The sequence below is a fragment of the Trichoderma evansii genome, assembly GCF_050947405.1.
Source record: "Trichoderma evansii strain SZMC 28006 chromosome Unknown GGI43scaffold_31, whole genome shotgun sequence".
Lineage (NCBI taxonomy): Eukaryota > Fungi > Ascomycota > Sordariomycetes > Hypocreales > Hypocreaceae > Trichoderma > Trichoderma evansii.
The window spans coordinates 330,113-347,146 of NW_028145175.1; the positions used below are offsets into that span (position 1 = coordinate 330,113).

Genomic DNA, 17,034 nt, shown 5'->3' on the forward strand with positions numbered 1-17,034 from the left:
GGCAGTTCGAAGCAGCTTAGCAGGTGTTAAAAGTGGAATTAAATAGACCCGCCTACCGCGAGATGCACCAACACGTGATGGAAGGCAGGCAGCCCAGCAAAGGGAGCTCAGTGCATGTATAATACCAAGTCCATATCACGTACGTTGCATCATTCATTGGAGCTATTGATGCCCTTTTATTCCTTGGATGGCATGGCTCGATTTGTTTCTCTTTCATATTATAATTTTTTGATTTTCTGATATATACTTTAGTGTGTTTTACAGGATTACGCTTTTGCTTTTTAAATGTACATTTACATGATTCAAGGCTTATTGAGGATCTTGATGGCATCCTTTGAGAAAATATAGCTCGCTCCGCTCCAAATGGTAGTAGTAGCCACAATGTATCTGCAATTTCTCGTGAGCAAAATAATTTGATGGGTAGCGGTTGATTTCTCAAGACTTACTGCATAATTGTGAGTGTCGGTGCCAAGTCAACGCTTAAGATCGGCGCTGCGGTTGTAAGACCGACCAGGGCCAATTGAAGAAAAGTGTTGTATTTGCTGATTGTAGTAGGCCGTACTTCGGCTGATGGTAGTGAGAAATCCCAGTATCGTGAAAACGTTTTCGGGGGGGGCAATGAAATCCAGCGAAAGTAGATGGCTGAAATAGCTAGTCCAACATCCCTGCCGAGAATAATGGTAGCAACCCACACTAATAAACGTCAGACGTCAGTCAGATAGTCCAGTAAGGCTTCATGGCTTCAGAATTCGCTTTCCACATACCTGGCAATGCTCCCTTGACGGCTAGGCATACCGTCAATATGGTCATGAGGATTTTATCCGCCATTGGATCAATTATTGTTCCCACAACTGTTCTGCGGTTCCATCTCCTCGCTATCCACCCATCAACCAAATCTGAAAGGCCAGCATATGCCAGCAAGCCTACAGCCCATGTATTCGCATCTTGAAGTATGAGGTATCCTATGACTGGGCTTGCAGCTATTCGTGTCATGGTAAGGAAGTTTGGTATCGTGTATATGTCCTCGTGGACAGCCGGGGTGGATTTCGGTTTCTCTGCCACCTCTTTATCTGTGTTGCTACTTGCTTGGTGGTTGACTCGCTTGATAATGAGAGAATTGTACTGTACAGCCGAGCTACGAGAAAAGGGTTAACACGACAGTTGCTACTTCAAATGCAAATAGCAGGGGGCTGAGTATCTGGGCATGAACATATGGTTCTTCCGTTTGGCACAATATATATATATATATAATAAGTTGGAGTTCCTTACATATCTCTTCTCAGCGGATGGTTTCTAGAACCCACTGATGCTGCTGACCAGATACATCGCCTACACAAGGCAATTGGCCGTGCCGCAAGCCTCGAATGAAGCTGTATTGGCCTCAGAGTACGAGAGAGCAGCATGATGAGAAGCGTTATTGCATGTGCTCGCTGATTGCACCACCACCAAGATGAAATTGTTGCGCATAGCCTGACTGTTTAAGAGCGCCGATATCGATAAGAAGCACCCCATAGTACGCTAGAATCTGGACACTAGTACATTTTTGGATGCCATCCTAAGATTTGGGTGCGCGATAGTCGTGCTTTGTAAAATAGATTATAAGCCATGGAGGTAAAGACAATGCTTTTCGTATCTTGCCAATATTATAAATTAGGTGAATCATATTATGGGGTATATGCAAAAATTCTGCGACGCGCCAACACCTCGGTTAAATAAAATACAAGAGAAAGGCAGGAACAAAAATTAAGGCAAAAAAAGCAAAAACATACAACAGCCGGTGTTCGCCAGTGGTCACCCACCTGACTACTAATCTGCCGGTTAGTGGCTTGACTATGGGGGAGCAGACGGGACCCCGTATTTTCCACTACCTATGGTCGTATGTGCTAGGAGCTACTTCATAATTGCCTTATAACAGAATATTCCAAAGTGAACGCGATTGCTATTATGCTTAATACTGGCATGGAAATCTTTCCATGCCTATAACTGCGAATGTGCTTTTATCATATGCGATGTGGACAATGAATTCCCAGTCGCTTATTAAGATTGGATGAACTTGCGTAGGTTGATTCTAAATGGGTATATGTATTTTTTTTTTCTATATCTCGTGGATTGGAAAGTTGTCGTCTGCGGATTTCTTAACCCGCCTTGCACTTAAAATATCGGCCACCTTTTCAGCGGCGCCAATGCTTTTCATTTGTCCGAGATGAGCCCAAGGAGCGTCCTGTCCTGCCTCAATCTCCTTCAAAGATTTTGACATCTCTGTTGGGCCAAACTCCCACACATTTGCCTTCATACCAATACCATAGAACTGATGTTTGCGTAGATAGGCGAGCCAAAGCTGAACTGTTTCAGGATCGCCATCCTTGATTTGAATCAAGCGCCTCAGTGTTACACGTTCGAAGTTCTCTTGCGACTTCTTGAAGATGAAGTGACTCCTGGGCACGGTCCATCGCTCTGTAATTCGTGGTAGTGTTACTGGGCCAGAGGCTGGGAGCCCTAGGTAGTATGCCGCTCGCAGCGCAAAGTCTGAGAAGAATTGGAGAGGTTGTAAGCTGAATGATCGCAGTTGTAGGTCGCATGAGGGAACGCCGAATTGAGCCTCGCGCTTCAGCGGCTTGAGGTGAATCGCCTGGAGAGATCGCGGGTGTCGCAGCTTCGGCTCACTATCACGGGCTTCTTTCTTGGCCTGGACAGAGTAATTTCTCGACAAAGGTTCGCTAATCAAGCACCTGAGCTTGTCAGTACCCTCGCAACTCTTCACACATCGTCTTGAGTAGACATATACTTACCCCAGTGCCGGGGTCTTTCTAGCAGCCCATGGCACAGCGGCCTGTAGCGCCAGAGTTAGCCACCGTCTCTTTCATGGCGCCAATGATCTTTCTGTACCTGGAGATGTGATAGGAGCTGCGGGCTCTGTCGTAACATGTTTGTTGCTGCTGTCGGCTCTGCAAATCGCAAGGCTGGCGATAGCGGATGCAGCAGCCGAAAAGAATCTGCTGCTGAAGTCCAATTGGAGTGGGGCAAGCCTCAGTGGCAGAACATCAGAGCATTCTAGCGGCGGGCTTAGCTACAAATGGCAATCTGTAGCTGCCGGGCTAACGACCAGCGCGCATGTTAAATGCTATCAGTTTGCCGTGAATTCTATAAAATAATATATGTTAACGCTAGCCAAATTGATTACCTGCAAAACAAGAATGTCAAATATTCATTGATTGCCAAATTCCACATCGGTTGAGAGTTTGTTGAATGTCTGCGTAACCCATTTATCAAGGTACTCGTGGGTGGCCGCAGTTTTAGCTGGTGCTATTAAACTTCAACCTACGATGAAATATTTCCACGCTGGTCCAAGCTGCTAGCTTGCCGTGCATTCCTACATCATCGCTGTCACCAATATGACCAATCTTGATATTCCATAACCATATCATCCAACCTGGGCATGGATGACTCAGTCGCCTTGTAAGTGTCCCAGTGCCCTGGAGTGTTCTTGCGAGCCTTGTGAATGGCAAAATGACTAAACTTTGGCTCTGTGACGGCTATAGTGGCAATCCATCCGATTCGGATTCGGATTATGAGGAGCTTCAGGGTGATATTGCCAAATTTGACCAGTCTGTAAGAGAATTCCTGGATTCTCATCAGGGACGCTCAGAAACAGCCGCCCTTCCGACGCGTGGAGTGATTAGAGGGCGTGGTGCTCGAGGCCCTCGTAAAGCCGCCAAACCTCGTGGAGACATCACCGCTCGATTGGCCAAAGTCAACCAAGCATTTCTCGGGGGAGATTATGCAAAAGCCTTAGATCTGGTCTCTGAAGTAATTAGAATCAACGCCGAAACTCACCAAGCATGGACGGCACTGTCTTCCATCTTCCGCGAGCAGGGCGAGAATGCCAGGGCCCTATCTGCCATGGTGTATGCTGCCCATCTGCGGCCCAAGAATGTTGCTGCATGGCTTGAGTGTGCGTCCTTTGCGCTGGATTCTCTATATGAAGATGAGGCGGGCAATCTTCACACTGCGCGACTGTGCTATTCTGCTGCTCTAAGGGCAGATCCCACGAACCTAGATGCTAGACTTGGCAAAGCTTCTGTATGCCATCGACAGGGTCATCTAGCAGCCGCAATATCGGAGTATAATATTGTCCTCAAACATCGTCCATATGACCTCGACATCGTGCGGAAACTGGCAGAAGCCTGCATCGATAATAAAAATGCTGAATCTGCTGTTCCTGCTGCCATCATGGCATATCGGCGGTATTTTGACTATGAGATGGGCAATTCTCCACTATATGGCCCTGACGGCCCATGGCACGATATTGGAATTTATGTTGAGCTCATCGCCTCAACTGGTGGATTTGCCGAAGCCATTCACGAACTCAAAGCGTTATCAAGATGGCTCGTAGGCCGTGCCCAGGAGCAATACTGGGATCAGTGGCAGGTCGACGACTGCGAATGGGATGATGATGATGACCGTAGAAGTCATGTAGCCCGTTTTCAGGGCTCCATATTCGGCCCAGAACTTTATGGGCCCTCTCTTCCATTAGACCTCAGGGTGCGACTGGCAATATATAGACTAAGGCTGGGAGAAGAAGAAGAGGCTTTTGTAAGCAATAGCTCCCCCGAAACCAAGCGTTATAAGTGTAGTAAACATACTCTAACTATTAGCATCGACAGAGACATTTGACCTGGCTGGATCCAGATAACTCTCACACTGTTGACTTTTTAACAGAATTCCCCTTCATCTCGTATGATCTTGCGAGCGAACTCGCCAAATATGATCAGCCACAGAGAGCTATTAGGTATCTCGAACTGCTTCGAGCTGCTACCGAAGAGCCTGATGCAGTTCTTTTGGTCCTACTGGGCCGCTGCTATCTGGCTACTGGACTGCAATCCACTGCGGAAGAGTGTTTTCACGCGGCAATCGATGCCGAGGAGTACAACATCGATGCTCGTATCGAACTGGCCAACATGTATGAGAAAGCTAGGGAAGATGAAGAAGCTCTCATTCTTGCTGCGGAAGCAATGGCATTGAAAGAAGCTCAAGGACAACCAGCCCTCAATGAGCCCCTAACAAAAGAGCAGCTTCGCAAATTTTCAATGAAATCGGATCGTGGTTTGCGGGATGTGGGAGCTTCTCGAGCACGGACAGGGCCTCGACAGTCCAAACCCAAATCTGCCCAAACAGCTCGTATCCTACCCAGAAGATATCGCGCAAAGCGATTTGCAAACCCAGATAAGCGTCGTCAAGACGAGCGATCACGCGCAATCAAACTCTCTCAGCAATATGAACTTGTACGGGGCCTTAAGGAGCAGATCAAGTCTGGTTCCAGTGACCTTATACCAGTCTGGATAGAATCTTGTAGAGAGCTTGTTGACGATTTTCGATCGCTCAAAAGGTTTTATACATGGGACAAATACCTCCATTTTCTTGGGAAGAAGCAATTGCTGGAACAGGCCGCGAGCGAAGAAGCAAATACCGAACTATCACAGATGTTTGAACGTCTCCAACGATGTACGTGCTGTGACTCTCCTCTCTATTCTGCTCTGTTTGCCATTGCTTTCGTTGCTGGCTAGTTCTGACGATGAAGTACCTTTAATAGCACTTGCGCCTCAAGGAGACTCTATACCGGGACCAGCTTTCGATAATCATCAAGGAATATCATTTGATGACTGGCTTGATTTGTTTCTCGATTATGCCATTGGCCTATCGCTTGTACATCGCCGTGAAGAAGCATATCAAGTATGCGAATCCGCCAGGGACTCGACTGTATTTCAGTCACCCCAGCATAATTTTGTCATCCACATGGCCTGGAGTGGTATGTACAAACTTCTCTGTTGTCTTTAACTGTACTGAGGCCGTGCTAACCGAAATAGTTTGTGCTATAAACACAAATGACGAAGAGAAGTGCATTACAATAGCTCGTCACTTGATGAGAGATGGAGGAATATCTGACTCCTCTCGGATGTTTGCATTGCTCTCCAAGTTATGCCAGTCCCCTGTTTCCTGGTATACCTCTGGCCCAGCCCAAAAATTTATCCTGAGACAGATAAAAGCCATAGATGTGAGCTACGAAGCCACGGCGAAGAGTGCCGCTGGGAAGCCTGATTTCGATCAAAGTATAACGGCTGCTGCAAAACTAAACATGGACATATGTCTTTTGATGCTCTACGGCCATATTCTATTTACATCTACGAGCTACACGTACGCGATAGGTAAGTTTTTGTGAGCCAAGGCAAATTGCAGGCAACGGGGAAGTAAGTAACCGAGAACTAGGATATTTTTTGCGTGCTTGGTCACTGGACCATGACAATCCTATGGTCAATCTGAGTCTGGGCCTTGCATATGTTCATTATGGCCTTAAACGGCAGTCAACCAACCGACAATATTTGCTCTTGCAGGGGCAGGCTTTCATTAGCAACTACGTACAATCTGGGGGAGGCGAGCCACAACGGCAAGCAGAGCGATATTATAATGTGGGCAGGCTCTTTCAACTGCTTGGAATTGGATATTTAAGTTTGCAGTACTACACACAAGCTTTGGAGGCAAACAAGGCAGCGGGCGGCAAGAAGCTCTTGAAGGATATTATCATGACGAACGAAATCATATCCTTACTATCTACTAACCACAAGGCCTTGGCACATCAGCTTCTAGTAAAGAACATGAAGCTATGATAGCCGTATCCAGCAACAATAATAATAAAATATGATATTCACGTTGCTCCTTTGTTGTTTTGTTCGTGGGCCACCAAAGGATTGGAAGGAATAGAAGCAAATGCCCTTTGGTCGGTCTCGTGGGATCTTCAGGGTGTTGCCATTCACAAGGGGTCACAGATTGGACATCTGGCGCTAACACAAGAAAGAGTGCACGTAATCTTTGCAACATTCAAGACAGCCGATTGTCTATCTGGTGCTCATATTAAGAGGAAACTCAAATCGATATTTCAGCATATGGTGATGCATTTCCTATTAGCCGATGAGGCATCAATTCCTGCGCCAATCGCGTCTAATGGTTTAAGCCGTGGCCATTGGCCTGAACTTTGCAAAGATCCCCTTTTTTTTCAACAGTTTGCTAATCGGAATACACTCATGCGGTCTCGCGCTTGCCCTCCTTGAGCTCCTTCTGTGGAAATAGTTAGTTCGCTGTTCTGTTCGGAGCTTGTCCCTGAGATATGGGGAAGTGTCGTACCAGGGCCTTCATGGTGCCGTGAAGAGCATGTCTGTGGTTTCGGCGGAACTTGGGGTCGGTTCCGTTGAGGGAAGGGTATCTGGAAGTCTTGGGCTTCTTGATACTGCATGGGAGTAAGCGAAACGGAACTTGTGGAATTTTGCTAGAAATTGAAGACCAACCCGTTACGGTGAGCCTTGCGGCTCTGGTTGTGCTGAGACGAGTTCTTTGACTCTAAATTGCTCAAATTAACGTCTGTCGTGCGAAATATCGGGTTCGGGGGGCAAAAACTCACTGGCCATTGCTGCTGTGGTTGACGATGCTGTCAGATGTGATTTTGCAAGTCAAGATTCAGATCGTGCGGAAAATTGAGAGTGGTCCAGCCCTAGTGTGTGCGAGGAGGGGAATTACGCGGGTAAGCGAGGGAGGTACCTTTTGTTAGGCTAAGGGGCTAGTGGCAGAACGACATCTCTCATACTGGCACTAGTACGAGGTACAAGCCACAGCCCCAGTGTTTCTGTCTCTCTCTTTATTTATCTATTTATCTATTTTCTAGAGAGAGAAAAAAAAAAGGGGGGGGAAAGAGGCATATATTAATATTTAAATGCAATTATTACTATATACTTGTATCGTATATGTATATAGCAGTTCTACCTCTTCTGTTTTATGTTAAACAGCATTATAACGATTAAATGCAAAGTACCAGCATGCTAAAAACTGCAGCACGTGTACTTATGCAGCGACTAGTATTACTTGATACTGACACTGCCCAATGAGGTAAAGGCGGCTGATATTATCGGCTAGTACCTAATAGCAGCACTATTAGCCAGCGATACTATGGCTTAATAGGTAGGCAGGCATACCAGTAGGCACTTTAACCTGCTGACTGGCGTGTGCTGGCCCGATAGCAAATCCGCCGTGATTCAATCCCCTACTTTCGGCATCCTTAGTCGCCCGTGCTTCTCTTCTGCACGATCCTTCTTCCTCAGCCGGGTGTCTCATCCCCTTACGATCTCTCCCAGACAGCTGATCGGTAGCTGGATTGAATTGAATTGCGTTGCCTGCCTGGACGCAGACATCCCATTTTGGTTAACGACTACCTGTGCGTTTCTCCTGTGAGCCTCACCTGTTACTCACCTGCTACTTACAGTCCACTTCGGCCGCAAAGCCTCCTGAGCGCGCCAGTTGCGGACTTTATACGAGGCCCGGATGCTAACGTGCGAGACATTTGCCAGAGGAACATGTTTTAACTCGTCATAATTTACCTCGTTGCGGTTTGCCTTCTTTGCCAAACCGTCTCTGCTCAGCTGGATACTGCAGAAACTCGCCAACTGTTCTCCCGTCTTTAGCCCCTCTTCTCTTTTTTTTTTCTTAACTACTCTGCTCTTCACTCCCGAAGCATGCTCAATATGTCTGGGAGCCACGTCGCCGGAAATCGCAACAGCACCCCTGAAGTCAATGCCACTCCTTCTCTAAGACCGCCTTCTTCTCGGGCAGTTGGCTCTGGCAGCTCGCTGCGCGCGTCTGCCGACATGGCGGCCATATCAGGGACCTCGACGGCCAACCGCATCAGGCCGTCGTCTGACTTCTACGGCCAGCCACAGCAAGGCGGTCTTGGCCCTGCTGGCTTGGATATCGATTCTCAGGACAAGATCGCCCAGCAGTGGATTGCCGATATTGACCAGTATGAGACGACGCTGGAGGAGATGGCTGCCGCCACGCTTGACCAAGACTTCAAGGACGAACTCAGCGCCATTGAGCAGTGGTTTCGAGTGTTGAGCGAGGCTGAGCGCACGGCCGCTCTGTATGCCTTGCTGCAGCAGACCACTCAGGTCCAAATTCGCTTCTTCATCCAAGTTCTCCAACAGATGGGCAAGAACCATCCCATGTCTGGTGTTCTGTCTCCCGCGACTTTTGATAAAGGTACATCTTGCTCGCAGAATTGACTCACGAGTTTTCCAAGCTAATGTTTCCGCAAGATCCGATGTCCAGTCGACTCAGCGATGCTATGAACAAGCTCAATGTTGACTCTGCTCGAAACTCGTTCGCTCGCAACTCGGCCGTGCCATCGACCAAGCGACACTCTGGCCTTGACGCTTCTACGATCAACGCCATGTTCCCAGACGCCGCTGCCGCTATTGCAACCGAAAAGGCCAAGTTCACCCAGCAAACAGGGAACCCACCTTCGTCGAATCGCAACAGCTTAGCCATCGACCCACGAGCCGCGATGACGGGACCAGCCGCCCCTCAGGAAGCCAGGGAGGCCAATGCTGCCCCGGCGGCATCACCCTGGGCTCCCGGTGGAGATGCAGCGGCATCTTCCAAGGCAGGCTCGTCCCAAACTCCAATGGGTCAATTTGTACAGCCTCCAGCATCCGCGGGACTACGATCACCAAGGCCGCAGCTCACTAGCAATTCCACCCTTCAAACGACGACCTTGACGGCCCGAGACAAGACTCCAGCTGATTTGCCTCTCCTATCCCCATATGCTAATGGAGGCGGCAGCTGGGCTTCCATGGTTAATACTCCAATGGCGCCGACATTCAACACCGGAAATTCCACTGGCCAGGCTGATATGATTGCCAACGCGACTGCAATGAAGTTGGCTGCCCTTTCTACAGTTAACAATCGCTTCGCTCTCGATGACGTTCGCAAATATAGAAGGGCTAGATCTAACGATGCCCCGGGAAGCCAAATGCCGCCTACTCCCTCGCAGATCAATATTCCCAGCGCCAACGTGGTGATGATTAACGAACACGGGCAGGTCATGACTCGTGACCAACTAATGGCTCTCCAAGCTCAGCAGGGTCTCAGCTTTGGAGGACAACGATCTCGTCCCAGCTCTCCGGGTCTACCTTTGCAGTCCGGAATGGGCCCCATGGCGCATTTTGCCTCGCCTCAGCATAACGGCTTTCTTAGCGCATACGATAATTCTGGATTGATGTCTGGAGGCATACCACCTGTTGGCTTGGGACAACTAGGAATGAATACTCATGAAGGCTACCTCTCCGACCACTCGGATATGGCTCGAGGTCGTTCACCGCGAGGAAGACGAGGAAGCTCCAAGCCGCCTGAAGATCCCACCGACATTTCTCTTCTTCAAGATATCCCTAGCTGGCTTCGTAGTCTGCGACTACACAAGTACACGGATAATCTGAAAGATATGAAGTGGACGGATCTGGTCGAATTAGACGACAAGGCCTTGGAAGACCGAGGCGTAAATGCTCTCGGAGCGCGACGCAAGATGCTCAAGGTCTTTGAACAAGTCAAAGGTGAGTGACTATTTTTTACCCCTTAATACCAACCCAATACTCCTTGGCTCCCTTTCGCTTATACCCCAGTTGTTACGAATTGATTCTAACAGAAGTGATGCAATAGAAGCCAAAGCAGAAGGCAGACTATAAGATCCAGTTGGTGTAATGCAGAATGACGGCATGAGCGCTGGCTACTTATTAGGTTTGTATTAAGGAGTTATAATCACGAATTATATACTACGAAATGGAATGACGAGAAGAAGAATATGCTATTATCACAAGATTTTTAATATAAACATTATATATAAATTACATTATAACAAAAGTTTATACACTTTAGGATGGAGACTCGGAAATAGCATTACTGTTCTTTTATTCATTTTTTTGCTAAATTGTTCAACCATAGATAGCTTGTCAACTACATGAAAACTCCATTATTGTTCCGGGTATCATTTCAAGATTAGGTCTTGGGCCTTAGTTTCTTTGTCGTCGTTTAGCAACTACTGATTTGTAGAATGCCTTTCGTCCTTCTCTCTTCTGGTCCTGTATGGAAGAGTATTTGGACGCGAGCTTCGTGTCATTATGCGCAACCATGACGGTCTCTAGTAGTGTTTGCTTTCTCTCCTTACGGCCAAGTCTCGCGCTGTATGGGTCGGTTGGACTGGCAATGACTTTGCCCACCTGCGAATATACGGGGGCGCTGGCTCGTAGGTTTTTTCTCTGATGTTTAGGGTCTAGGACATTTCGCATGCGCAAAAGTTGCCAGTCTCTCTTGAACTCTGGCGTCATGTTGGTTTTGGGAAGATCAAACCAGTCAGCGCCTGCTGTGTTCTGTTACATGTTAGCGATTAAGCCTTCCGCCAGTTACATAAAAAAAGCTGATATTGGCCCATTGGGGGTGAGTGTAAAAGGTGACTTGAGTAGCTTGGTATTCAGAGTAACTATGATGATAAAAAAAAATCAGGAGCCACGGGACGATAGCCCAAGACGGACGTTGTCCCGTGTCATTGTGCCTTGCGGCTAACTTTCATCTTTATACCGGCAATCTCGTTTGAAAGAGGACATGAAGGATAGAGGGAATGAAATGAGAGGTAGAAAGAAGCAATAAGAGGATTTTCAGCTTACCTTACCCTTCCGCTGTGCATCCACCTTGGGCTGTGGCACGCGGACTTGCGCCATCTCTGGCGTGGGAGCTACAGCCTTGACAACATCCTCTCCTACTGGCTTGGCCGCCGGCGAAGCTGTTGAAGCTTCCTGGGCGACTACACCACCGCTGAGACGCTGCTCGGCTTGCTGTAGGAGCTTCTGGATGTCATTATCGGCAAAGTCAGCCATAATATGACCCGCGACAATGAAATCAATTGCCGGCCTTGTGAGAAAGCGCTGGAGGGAAAATTTTCGAGAAAGAAGCTTTTTTGGAAAGAGAAATCCTGGTGATTTTGGTTATGCAGAGAAGTGGATATCCTATTACAAGAATTTTTTTCGGCCCCCACTGCCAAAAAACCAATTATGTAATGCGGGCATTATGGCATGTGGGAATTTATGCAGCTATCCAGAAAGCGAGGCACGAATCGCCTAGCTGGTTCGGGTTAATGATGGCTGCCCAGCGCATAAGCTAGCCGCTGCTCCAGTTGTGAAGCAGCTCTGACAACATCATCCAAGTAGAGCCCAAAATCAACAACGCGATTGCTGTTACACTGATAACGCGCTTGCTGCACCTGTTGGATTTTTGCTGATACAGTGGCTTGAGTCTCGCTGGTAAACAGGGACTTGTTTATATCCTCGCTTTTATGTACGTATACCCTATGATGAGTTATCGATGCTAGTCTCTGATGCTATTTAATAGCTTGCCTTGCAGCACCGTCGCCAACCTCGCTGCCCATCACCCACCCAGCGTTAAACAATGGAGTCGCAAAACCAGTCAGCACCAACCCACCCGTCACATAACCGGCCGCCACCCGTATACGATCCCACACAAGGAGGTCACTATGGTTAGTTCTTCTCTCGCTGCCCGGCTGAGCGTCCGCTATGGAAATGCTAATGCGCCCGCATAGGTGCCTGTGCTGCTGTTCGTATAGTTCAAATAATCTGTTTGGCCATGCCATCCTTGTTAACAACAGATACAGCTTGCCTCGCAAGGCTTTGCGCCGGCCGAGCTATACACCGGCCCCTGGGCTAATGTTTGTTCTCCTCCTGCTTCTTTTTTGCGCTTCTACTCTTGGCTTCTGATAGCTGACCACTGGGCTGCTAGGTTCACCAAGGACTCACAGGACAGTACAAGGATATTTTGACAACGTACTGGCAACAGACAATTAGCCACCTGGAAAGCGACACTCACGATTACAAAATCCATCAGCTCCCCCTTGCCCGTATCAAGAAGGTCATGAAGGCCGACCCAGAAGTCAAGATGATATCTGCGGAAGCACCGATTCTATTCGCCAAGGGCTGTGACATATTTATTACAGAACTCACCATGCGAGCATGGATCCATGCTGAGGAGAATAAGCGCCGCACTCTGCAGCGATCCGACATTGCCTCGGCACTTGCTAAATCCGACATGTTTGATTTCTTGATCGACATTGTCCCTAGAGAAGAAGCTACAGCACACGCCAAAAGAACCACCACCCAGCCATCCGCCGCGCAGCCAGTACCCGGCGGAGCCCAAGCACCAATGCCCGGGCACCCAGGCATGGCCCAGGCGGCTGGCCATCCGTCTGGTCACCCAATGGCTGCAGACTATATGGGCGCGCATGCGCTCGGCTCTGAGCAAGACTACAGACAGACCACCAACATGTATCCTGGCCAGGTTCCCCCGGGCCCTCCCGCTGCCGCTTATGGACAGACCCAGCCACAAACAGCCATGTATGGTGAGATGGAGGGCATGTATCCATACTCAGCAATGCAACCACAACAGGTAAGTAAAATTCTGCCGCAACATAACCCTGCTAATAGTCGATAGGCACCAATGCAGTCTGAAGAATTCGAATAGGTCTCGCTTTAGATTGAAAAGGGAGTTGATGAAAGCCAGCATGAGACAAGTGCAATATCACGGTCGGTTGTGACATAACAAAGTTCGCTGGCTCAAGTTATCTACTGCCTACACCCTCCCTGATAATGTGAGGAGTCTCCAAATGGGCAAAACATCAGACAACTCTTGTGATCTGGAGACACATCTTAAAAACAGTTTGCTTCATTTCATGATGGCGAAGCGAGACAGATTGGAAAGCGGCGCAGTTCTCGCCGAAGGTTGTGCGGTAGGAGTAAGCCTACACTATGTTAGCTCTTGTTTGTTTTGGGCATATTTTGTTTTCAAGTGTACGGGTGATGACGTACTTCTCGAGTAGCATCGGCCCATTGAGAGGATCAACTCGGCCATATTTCTTGTTGCGGATTGAAATATCATAGAATTCGTCATGATTATCGGACTGCATGAGATTCACAGTCTGCTGAAGCTCGTCAAGATTTTCACGTAGCATCTGTCCGTTTTCTAAGCTCCCAACAAAGTCGGTAAGATAGTTGACGTCTTGTGCCAAAGCTGAGACTCCATGACTGTTGATGTTTCGAACTTCTGATGAAAGAGGGAGTGCCTTTTTTGGTCAGTACATATAAACTGAACTACACTTTTTTTTTTAAAAAAAAAAAAAAAAAAAGATTTGATAGGCAGCTTACTAAAATCTTCTCGGCTGCGTGGCTCAGAGCATCAAAATAGATCAATTCTTTAATTTCCCTAGGCAAACCCAGGAGCGTTGAGTTCATAATGTTGGATAGATATCGAGTAAGAGTTTGCATGTAGTTGCTTGGCTCCGTCGGCACTGCACTTGCCAACCTATATAGTAAATGGTTTCATTAGCTCCTGTGGTGAGTTCTATATGCAAATGTCTTACCAGTCATATTCTGCAGTATCGACAAGATCGTCAATTTTTGAGTTGACTAGCTCAAATATTCTTTTTTCGGCAGTCTTCTTGTTGTTGCGGAACTCTTCGGTTGCATTCAATCTCAAAGGACCACCCGCCGAAGTGGTAGATCTTGCTCTGATCAACAGCTGTTCTAGCTCTCGGCACGCTATCTCAAAGTGCTCTAAATTGATGAGAATCTGCACAATCTGTCCCAGGTATTGGGAGCTAAGACGCTCGACGAGAGACTTGCAAACTTTCTCACTTAAAAGCTCATCCAAAGACTGTTTCATTGGTCAGCTATCTATTCCACTAGATTGAAACATTAAGGGGAGAGCATAAAGATCAGACCTTTCGGAGGGTTTCATCAATAATATCTGAGTGCTGAAAGTGGTCATCGAGAAAGAAATAGAACTGGTTCAGAAAGTTTCGGATATCGATACAGCAGAGGGGGTACATCTGAGAGAATGGTAGAACACATGGAAATCTATTCATCATCGTCAGCATCTGCGCATTTTGGAGGAATAAGATAGACTCACGCAAGTTCCTCCGTAGGTCGATCTGGTGTAAACCAGCTGACATTGATCACTTTCTCGTAATCGCTGAGCGAGTTGATAGCCATTGGCATGTAGTCGTCGGTGGAAACAATCTATCACGTATGTAATGTTGGAAAAATGAATTTCTACTTTGAAAAATAAAATGCGAGAGAGAAAGGTGAATTTCCATACTAACCTCTTGAAAGTCTTCACTGAATCGACGCTTCAGCAGCTGAGCATATTTATCGAAGAGCTGTAAGAGGAAGTTATCAAGAGCAGAGACGGAGTATCCCCAGCCCTAAACACAATCAGTGACTGCCAAATTAATGTAGCTATCTTTCTTCTTTCTTTTCTTTCTTTTTGTTTTACACGGAAACATGCTTACTTCCATAGTTTGGATGAACATGGCGATAAAGCCTTTTATTTTAAGTAACACTTCAGCATTGTCGATATCTTTCAGGGATTTTGTTGTGATATTTATAGCTGCAGTGCACATGGAATCCCATAGTTCCTCTACCTGTGTTATTTGTTAGAATAAAACTGAGCACTTTGAAATTTAATGCGCAGGTAGACTTACATCAACCACCGAGCGTAGATAAGGCACGCGCGCCATCGTTGCCTTTTCTATGATTGCGAACCCGGCTATTCCCTCAAGTAAGCTGCTAAGAGATGATTCATCCTCAGCTAGCAGATCAATTGAGGTCGGGATAAGAAGATCCTTTTGTTGACGCCTAGTAGAGGCGTATTCTGATCGAAACCGGTCGCTATGCCCAAGAGCATCATGAATATGCAGAGCTTCAAATAGTGGCGTAAAATCAACTTGTAATTCTTCATTGTCGAGCACATCAAATTCTTCATTTTCATCCGAAATAAGCTCAATGGAGGAGTTTAACTTGAAATTTTCCAAGAATTTCTCATTCTCGATTCGCGCCCTCTGCCGCGACCTCCGCATCTCAGTATGATAGAATGCGACTTCTCCAAGAAATTGCGAGGTTTCACGGATCCGAAAAAGCCAGGTATTCAAGTCAGACATGACCGCTTCGGAAATTGCCCTTCGCGAGGCAGGAAGGGACTTCTGAATAACATCGGCCAAACGATGCTGGGTCGCATACCGATTCTGAAGGATAGGGACAAGATGTTCATTCTGCAAATCTTCCAGCGACTTCAGAGCAGAGTAGTACTTCTTTCGGCGTACAAGTTCGTGGGAGTGGTTGACGGCATGCAGTACTGTAAGAGACTCGCGGAGGGCATCTGCCGCGTCAGCAATGTTCTGGCGCACAGCCTTGGTGTTGACGAGGGCGCCTTTTTGCTCAGCAAGCTTCTCAGTGCTTGCTTGAATCGACTGGTTGAGCTTGAGAATCTCGGTCGTGAGAGTGACGGTCCCCTCGCGTACTTCCTGCAATCTGTGGACCGAATCCAGAAACTCTTCGTGCTTCGTCAATCCGATTCGTTCGATGTCTGTCTCGCGGTCTTCGGAATAGCGAGATAGGGATTGCAGCAGAGCTGGCGTTCGCCGCGAGTTAGTAGCATCTTTAAGCACAGGTATGAGGTGGTCAAGGTAATCGGAATCAGAGGTCGACAAGATGATCTGGCACTTGGTTAGGCTAGGCTGATAGAGAGCAACGTGTAATGGAATCACGAACTTGAGGTACAGCAGACGTGTAGTCGTCTAGAGCACCGTGCCTACGAGGCATTGTTGCATATTGGCTCCGGAGACACGCCCCTGTATTCCTGTAAGTCTGGAAATAGTTGAACAGGTAGAAGTGGTCAAGATTAATGGCAAGGGTGAAGATGCAGATGCTCAACCGCAGTGACAGACAAGCTACGGAGTTTCGGCGCTAGGTACCAGCCTAGCATTTAAGGTGCCTCAGGTACCCCTTGTCAAAGTCCCTTCGAAAAAGCATCTGAAGATATGTTTCGGTTAAGTTAATTTTGTTTTAGAAGACTACTATGCCATTATTTGATTAAACCCAGACATGCCATAGGCGTCGTTAGAATTTTACATTCCTCAGCATGAGTCCCTATTTCACCAATCGATATCAATTGCTTTATTATGCACAGAGCTGTGCTGCGGCTATTAGCGCTTGATTAGCTACGATACAGCACCAGGGATCCCACATCTTAGGGGGCCGTGCCGTGCTATCTGTACCTACTAGAAAGTACCCCGCGCTCTGCTTTCCAGTCCCTAATTCGACC

The 17,034-nt window shown here is 47.5% G+C and overlaps 8 protein-coding genes across 8 annotated transcripts; 3 read left to right on the plus strand and 5 right to left on the minus strand.

Annotated features, from left to right (window-relative positions):
* Positions 1-114: 114 nt before the first annotated feature.
* GGI43DRAFT_267942 (cardiolipin synthase) lies at positions 115-1,661 on the minus strand. The gene is made up of 4 exons (XM_083201046.1): positions 1,270-1,661; positions 765-1,135; positions 447-693; positions 115-387 (listed from the first exon to the last, which is right to left on the minus strand). The coding sequence occupies exons 1-4, from the start codon at positions 1,401-1,403 to the stop codon at positions 303-305; spliced, it is 837 nt and encodes a 278-aa protein (XP_083055835.1). The 5' UTR covers positions 1,404-1,661; the 3' UTR covers positions 115-302.
* A 200-nt stretch (positions 1,662-1,861) lies between these two features.
* GGI43DRAFT_417724 (mitochondrial 37S ribosomal protein uS10m) lies at positions 1,862-3,135 on the minus strand. The gene is made up of 3 exons (XM_083207455.1): positions 2,887-3,135; positions 2,790-2,830; positions 1,862-2,729 (listed from the first exon to the last, which is right to left on the minus strand). The coding sequence occupies exons 1-3, from the start codon at positions 2,923-2,925 to the stop codon at positions 2,096-2,098; spliced, it is 714 nt and encodes a 237-aa protein (XP_083055836.1). The 5' UTR covers positions 2,926-3,135; the 3' UTR covers positions 1,862-2,095.
* Positions 3,136-3,144: 9 nt separating this feature from the next.
* Positions 3,145-6,855, plus strand: GGI43DRAFT_267898 (transcription factor TFIIIC subunit TFC4). Its single transcript, XM_083201044.1, has 6 exons — positions 3,145-3,456; positions 3,540-4,593; positions 4,665-5,502; positions 5,591-5,806; positions 5,865-6,203; positions 6,265-6,855. The coding sequence occupies exons 1-6, from the start codon at positions 3,437-3,439 to the stop codon at positions 6,660-6,662; spliced, it is 2,865 nt and encodes a 954-aa protein (XP_083055837.1). The 5' UTR covers positions 3,145-3,436; the 3' UTR covers positions 6,663-6,855.
* Positions 6,856-6,924: 69 nt separating this feature from the next.
* On the minus strand, positions 6,925-7,555 carry GGI43DRAFT_417725 (60S ribosomal protein eL29). Its single transcript, XM_083207456.1, has 4 exons — positions 7,451-7,555; positions 7,338-7,389; positions 7,177-7,279; positions 6,925-7,110 (listed from the first exon to the last, which is right to left on the minus strand). The coding sequence occupies exons 1-4, from the start codon at positions 7,455-7,457 to the stop codon at positions 7,075-7,077; spliced, it is 198 nt and encodes a 65-aa protein (XP_083055838.1). The 5' UTR covers positions 7,458-7,555; the 3' UTR covers positions 6,925-7,074.
* An 801-nt stretch (positions 7,556-8,356) lies between these two features.
* Positions 8,357-10,721, plus strand: GGI43DRAFT_268138 (RNA-binding protein VTS1). The gene is made up of 3 exons (XM_083201049.1): positions 8,357-9,078; positions 9,135-10,427; positions 10,534-10,721. Exons 1-3 carry the CDS (start codon positions 8,556-8,558, stop codon positions 10,557-10,559), a joined length of 1,842 nt encoding a protein of 613 aa, XP_083055839.1. The 5' UTR covers positions 8,357-8,555; the 3' UTR covers positions 10,560-10,721.
* A 44-nt stretch (positions 10,722-10,765) lies between these two features.
* On the minus strand, positions 10,766-11,853 carry GGI43DRAFT_417729 (Fcf2 pre-rRNA processing-domain-containing protein). The gene is made up of 2 exons (XM_083207457.1): positions 11,535-11,853; positions 10,766-11,240 (listed from the first exon to the last, which is right to left on the minus strand). The coding sequence occupies exons 1-2, from the start codon at positions 11,742-11,744 to the stop codon at positions 10,884-10,886; spliced, it is 567 nt and encodes a 188-aa protein (XP_083055840.1). The 5' UTR covers positions 11,745-11,853; the 3' UTR covers positions 10,766-10,883.
* A 264-nt stretch (positions 11,854-12,117) lies between these two features.
* Positions 12,118-13,454, plus strand: GGI43DRAFT_268040 (histone-fold-containing protein). The gene is made up of 5 exons (XM_083201047.1): positions 12,118-12,201; positions 12,268-12,400; positions 12,464-12,477; positions 12,536-12,589; positions 12,661-13,454. Exons 2-5 carry the CDS (start codon positions 12,313-12,315, stop codon positions 13,366-13,368), a joined length of 864 nt encoding a protein of 287 aa, XP_083055841.1. The 5' UTR covers positions 12,118-12,201; positions 12,268-12,312; the 3' UTR covers positions 13,369-13,454.
* A 29-nt stretch (positions 13,455-13,483) lies between these two features.
* Positions 13,484-16,710, minus strand: GGI43DRAFT_268049 (Rab GTPase-binding exocyst subunit SEC15). Its single transcript, XM_083201048.1, has 10 exons — positions 16,482-16,710; positions 15,416-16,426; positions 15,224-15,355; positions 15,035-15,136; positions 14,842-14,951; positions 14,654-14,789; positions 14,294-14,586; positions 14,079-14,235; positions 13,743-13,996; positions 13,484-13,675 (listed from the first exon to the last, which is right to left on the minus strand). Exons 1-10 carry the CDS (start codon positions 16,530-16,532, stop codon positions 13,600-13,602), a joined length of 2,322 nt encoding a protein of 773 aa, XP_083055842.1. The 5' UTR covers positions 16,533-16,710; the 3' UTR covers positions 13,484-13,599.
* Between the last annotated feature and the right edge of the window lie 324 nt (positions 16,711-17,034).

What these genes read in the sequence shown, in the direction of transcription:
- GGI43DRAFT_417725 (XM_083207456.1), bottom strand. An exon ending in CGCAAGGCTCACCGTAACGG is followed by an intron (nt 7,280 to 7,337) that starts GTTGGTCTTCAA and finishes ACTCCCATGCAG; the next exon opens with TATCAAGAAGCCCAAGACTT. An exon ending in ACGGCACCATGAAGGCCCTG is followed by an intron (nt 7,111 to 7,176) that starts GTACGACACTTC and finishes CTATTTCCACAG; the next exon opens with AAGGAGCTCAAGGAGGGCAA.
- GGI43DRAFT_267942 (XM_083201046.1), bottom strand. Translation starts at nt 1,403, where the DNA reads ATGCTGCTCTCTCGTACTCTGAGGCCAATACAGCTTCATTCGAGGCTT. An exon ending in CATCCGCTGAGAAGAGATAT is followed by an intron (nt 1,136 to 1,269) that starts GTAAGGAACTCC and finishes CTTTTCTCGTAG; the next exon opens with CTCGGCTGTACAGTACAATT. An exon ending in CGTCAAGGGAGCATTGCCAG is followed by an intron (nt 694 to 764) that starts GTATGTGGAAAG and finishes GACGTTTATTAG; the next exon opens with TGTGGGTTGCTACCATTATT.
- GGI43DRAFT_268138 (XM_083201049.1), top strand. Translation starts at nt 8,556, where the DNA reads ATGCTCAATATGTCTGGGAGCCACGTCGCCGGAAATCGCAACAGCACC. An exon ending in TCCCGCGACTTTTGATAAAG is followed by an intron (nt 9,079 to 9,134) that starts GTACATCTTGCT and finishes TGTTTCCGCAAG; the next exon opens with ATCCGATGTCCAGTCGACTC. An exon ending in GGTCTTTGAACAAGTCAAAG is followed by an intron (nt 10,428 to 10,533) that starts GTGAGTGACTAT and finishes GTGATGCAATAG; the next exon opens with AAGCCAAAGCAGAAGGCAGA.
- GGI43DRAFT_267898 (XM_083201044.1), top strand. Translation starts at nt 3,437, where the DNA reads ATGGATGACTCAGTCGCCTT. An exon ending in ATGGATGACTCAGTCGCCTT is followed by an intron (nt 3,457 to 3,539) that starts GTAAGTGTCCCA and finishes TGACGGCTATAG; the next exon opens with TGGCAATCCATCCGATTCGG. An exon ending in GAGAAGAAGAAGAGGCTTTT is followed by an intron (nt 4,594 to 4,664) that starts GTAAGCAATAGC and finishes TAGCATCGACAG; the next exon opens with AGACATTTGACCTGGCTGGA.
- GGI43DRAFT_417724 (XM_083207455.1), bottom strand. Translation starts at nt 2,925, where the DNA reads ATGTTACGACAGAGCCCGCAGCTCCTATCACATCTCCAG. An exon ending in AGCTCCTATCACATCTCCAG is followed by an intron (nt 2,831 to 2,886) that starts GTACAGAAAGAT and finishes CTGGCGCTACAG; the next exon opens with GCCGCTGTGCCATGGGCTGC. An exon ending in AGAAAGACCCCGGCACTGGG is followed by an intron (nt 2,730 to 2,789) that starts GTAAGTATATGT and finishes TGACAAGCTCAG; the next exon opens with GTGCTTGATTAGCGAACCTT.
- GGI43DRAFT_417729 (XM_083207457.1), bottom strand. Translation starts at nt 11,744, where the DNA reads ATGGCTGACTTTGCCGATAATGACATCCAGAAGCTCCTACAGCAAGCC. An exon ending in ATGCACAGCGGAAGGGTAAG is followed by an intron (nt 11,241 to 11,534) that starts GTAAGCTGAAAA and finishes AACATGTAACAG; the next exon opens with AACACAGCAGGCGCTGACTG.
- GGI43DRAFT_268040 (XM_083201047.1), top strand. Translation starts at nt 12,313, where the DNA reads ATGGAGTCGCAAAACCAGTCAGCACCAACCCACCCGTCACATAACCGG. An exon ending in ACACCGGCCCCTGGGCTAAT is followed by an intron (nt 12,590 to 12,660) that starts GTTTGTTCTCCT and finishes CTGGGCTGCTAG; the next exon opens with GTTCACCAAGGACTCACAGG.
- GGI43DRAFT_268049 (XM_083201048.1), bottom strand. Translation starts at nt 16,532, where the DNA reads ATGCCTCGTAGGCACGGTGCTCTAGACGACTACACGTCTGCTGTACCT. An exon ending in TCAGTGAAGACTTTCAAGAG is followed by an intron (nt 14,952 to 15,034) that starts GTTAGTATGGAA and finishes CATACGTGATAG; the next exon opens with ATTGTTTCCACCGACGACTA. An exon ending in GATACTGCAGAATATGACTG is followed by an intron (nt 14,236 to 14,293) that starts GTAAGACATTTG and finishes TTTACTATATAG; the next exon opens with GTTGGCAAGTGCAGTGCCGA.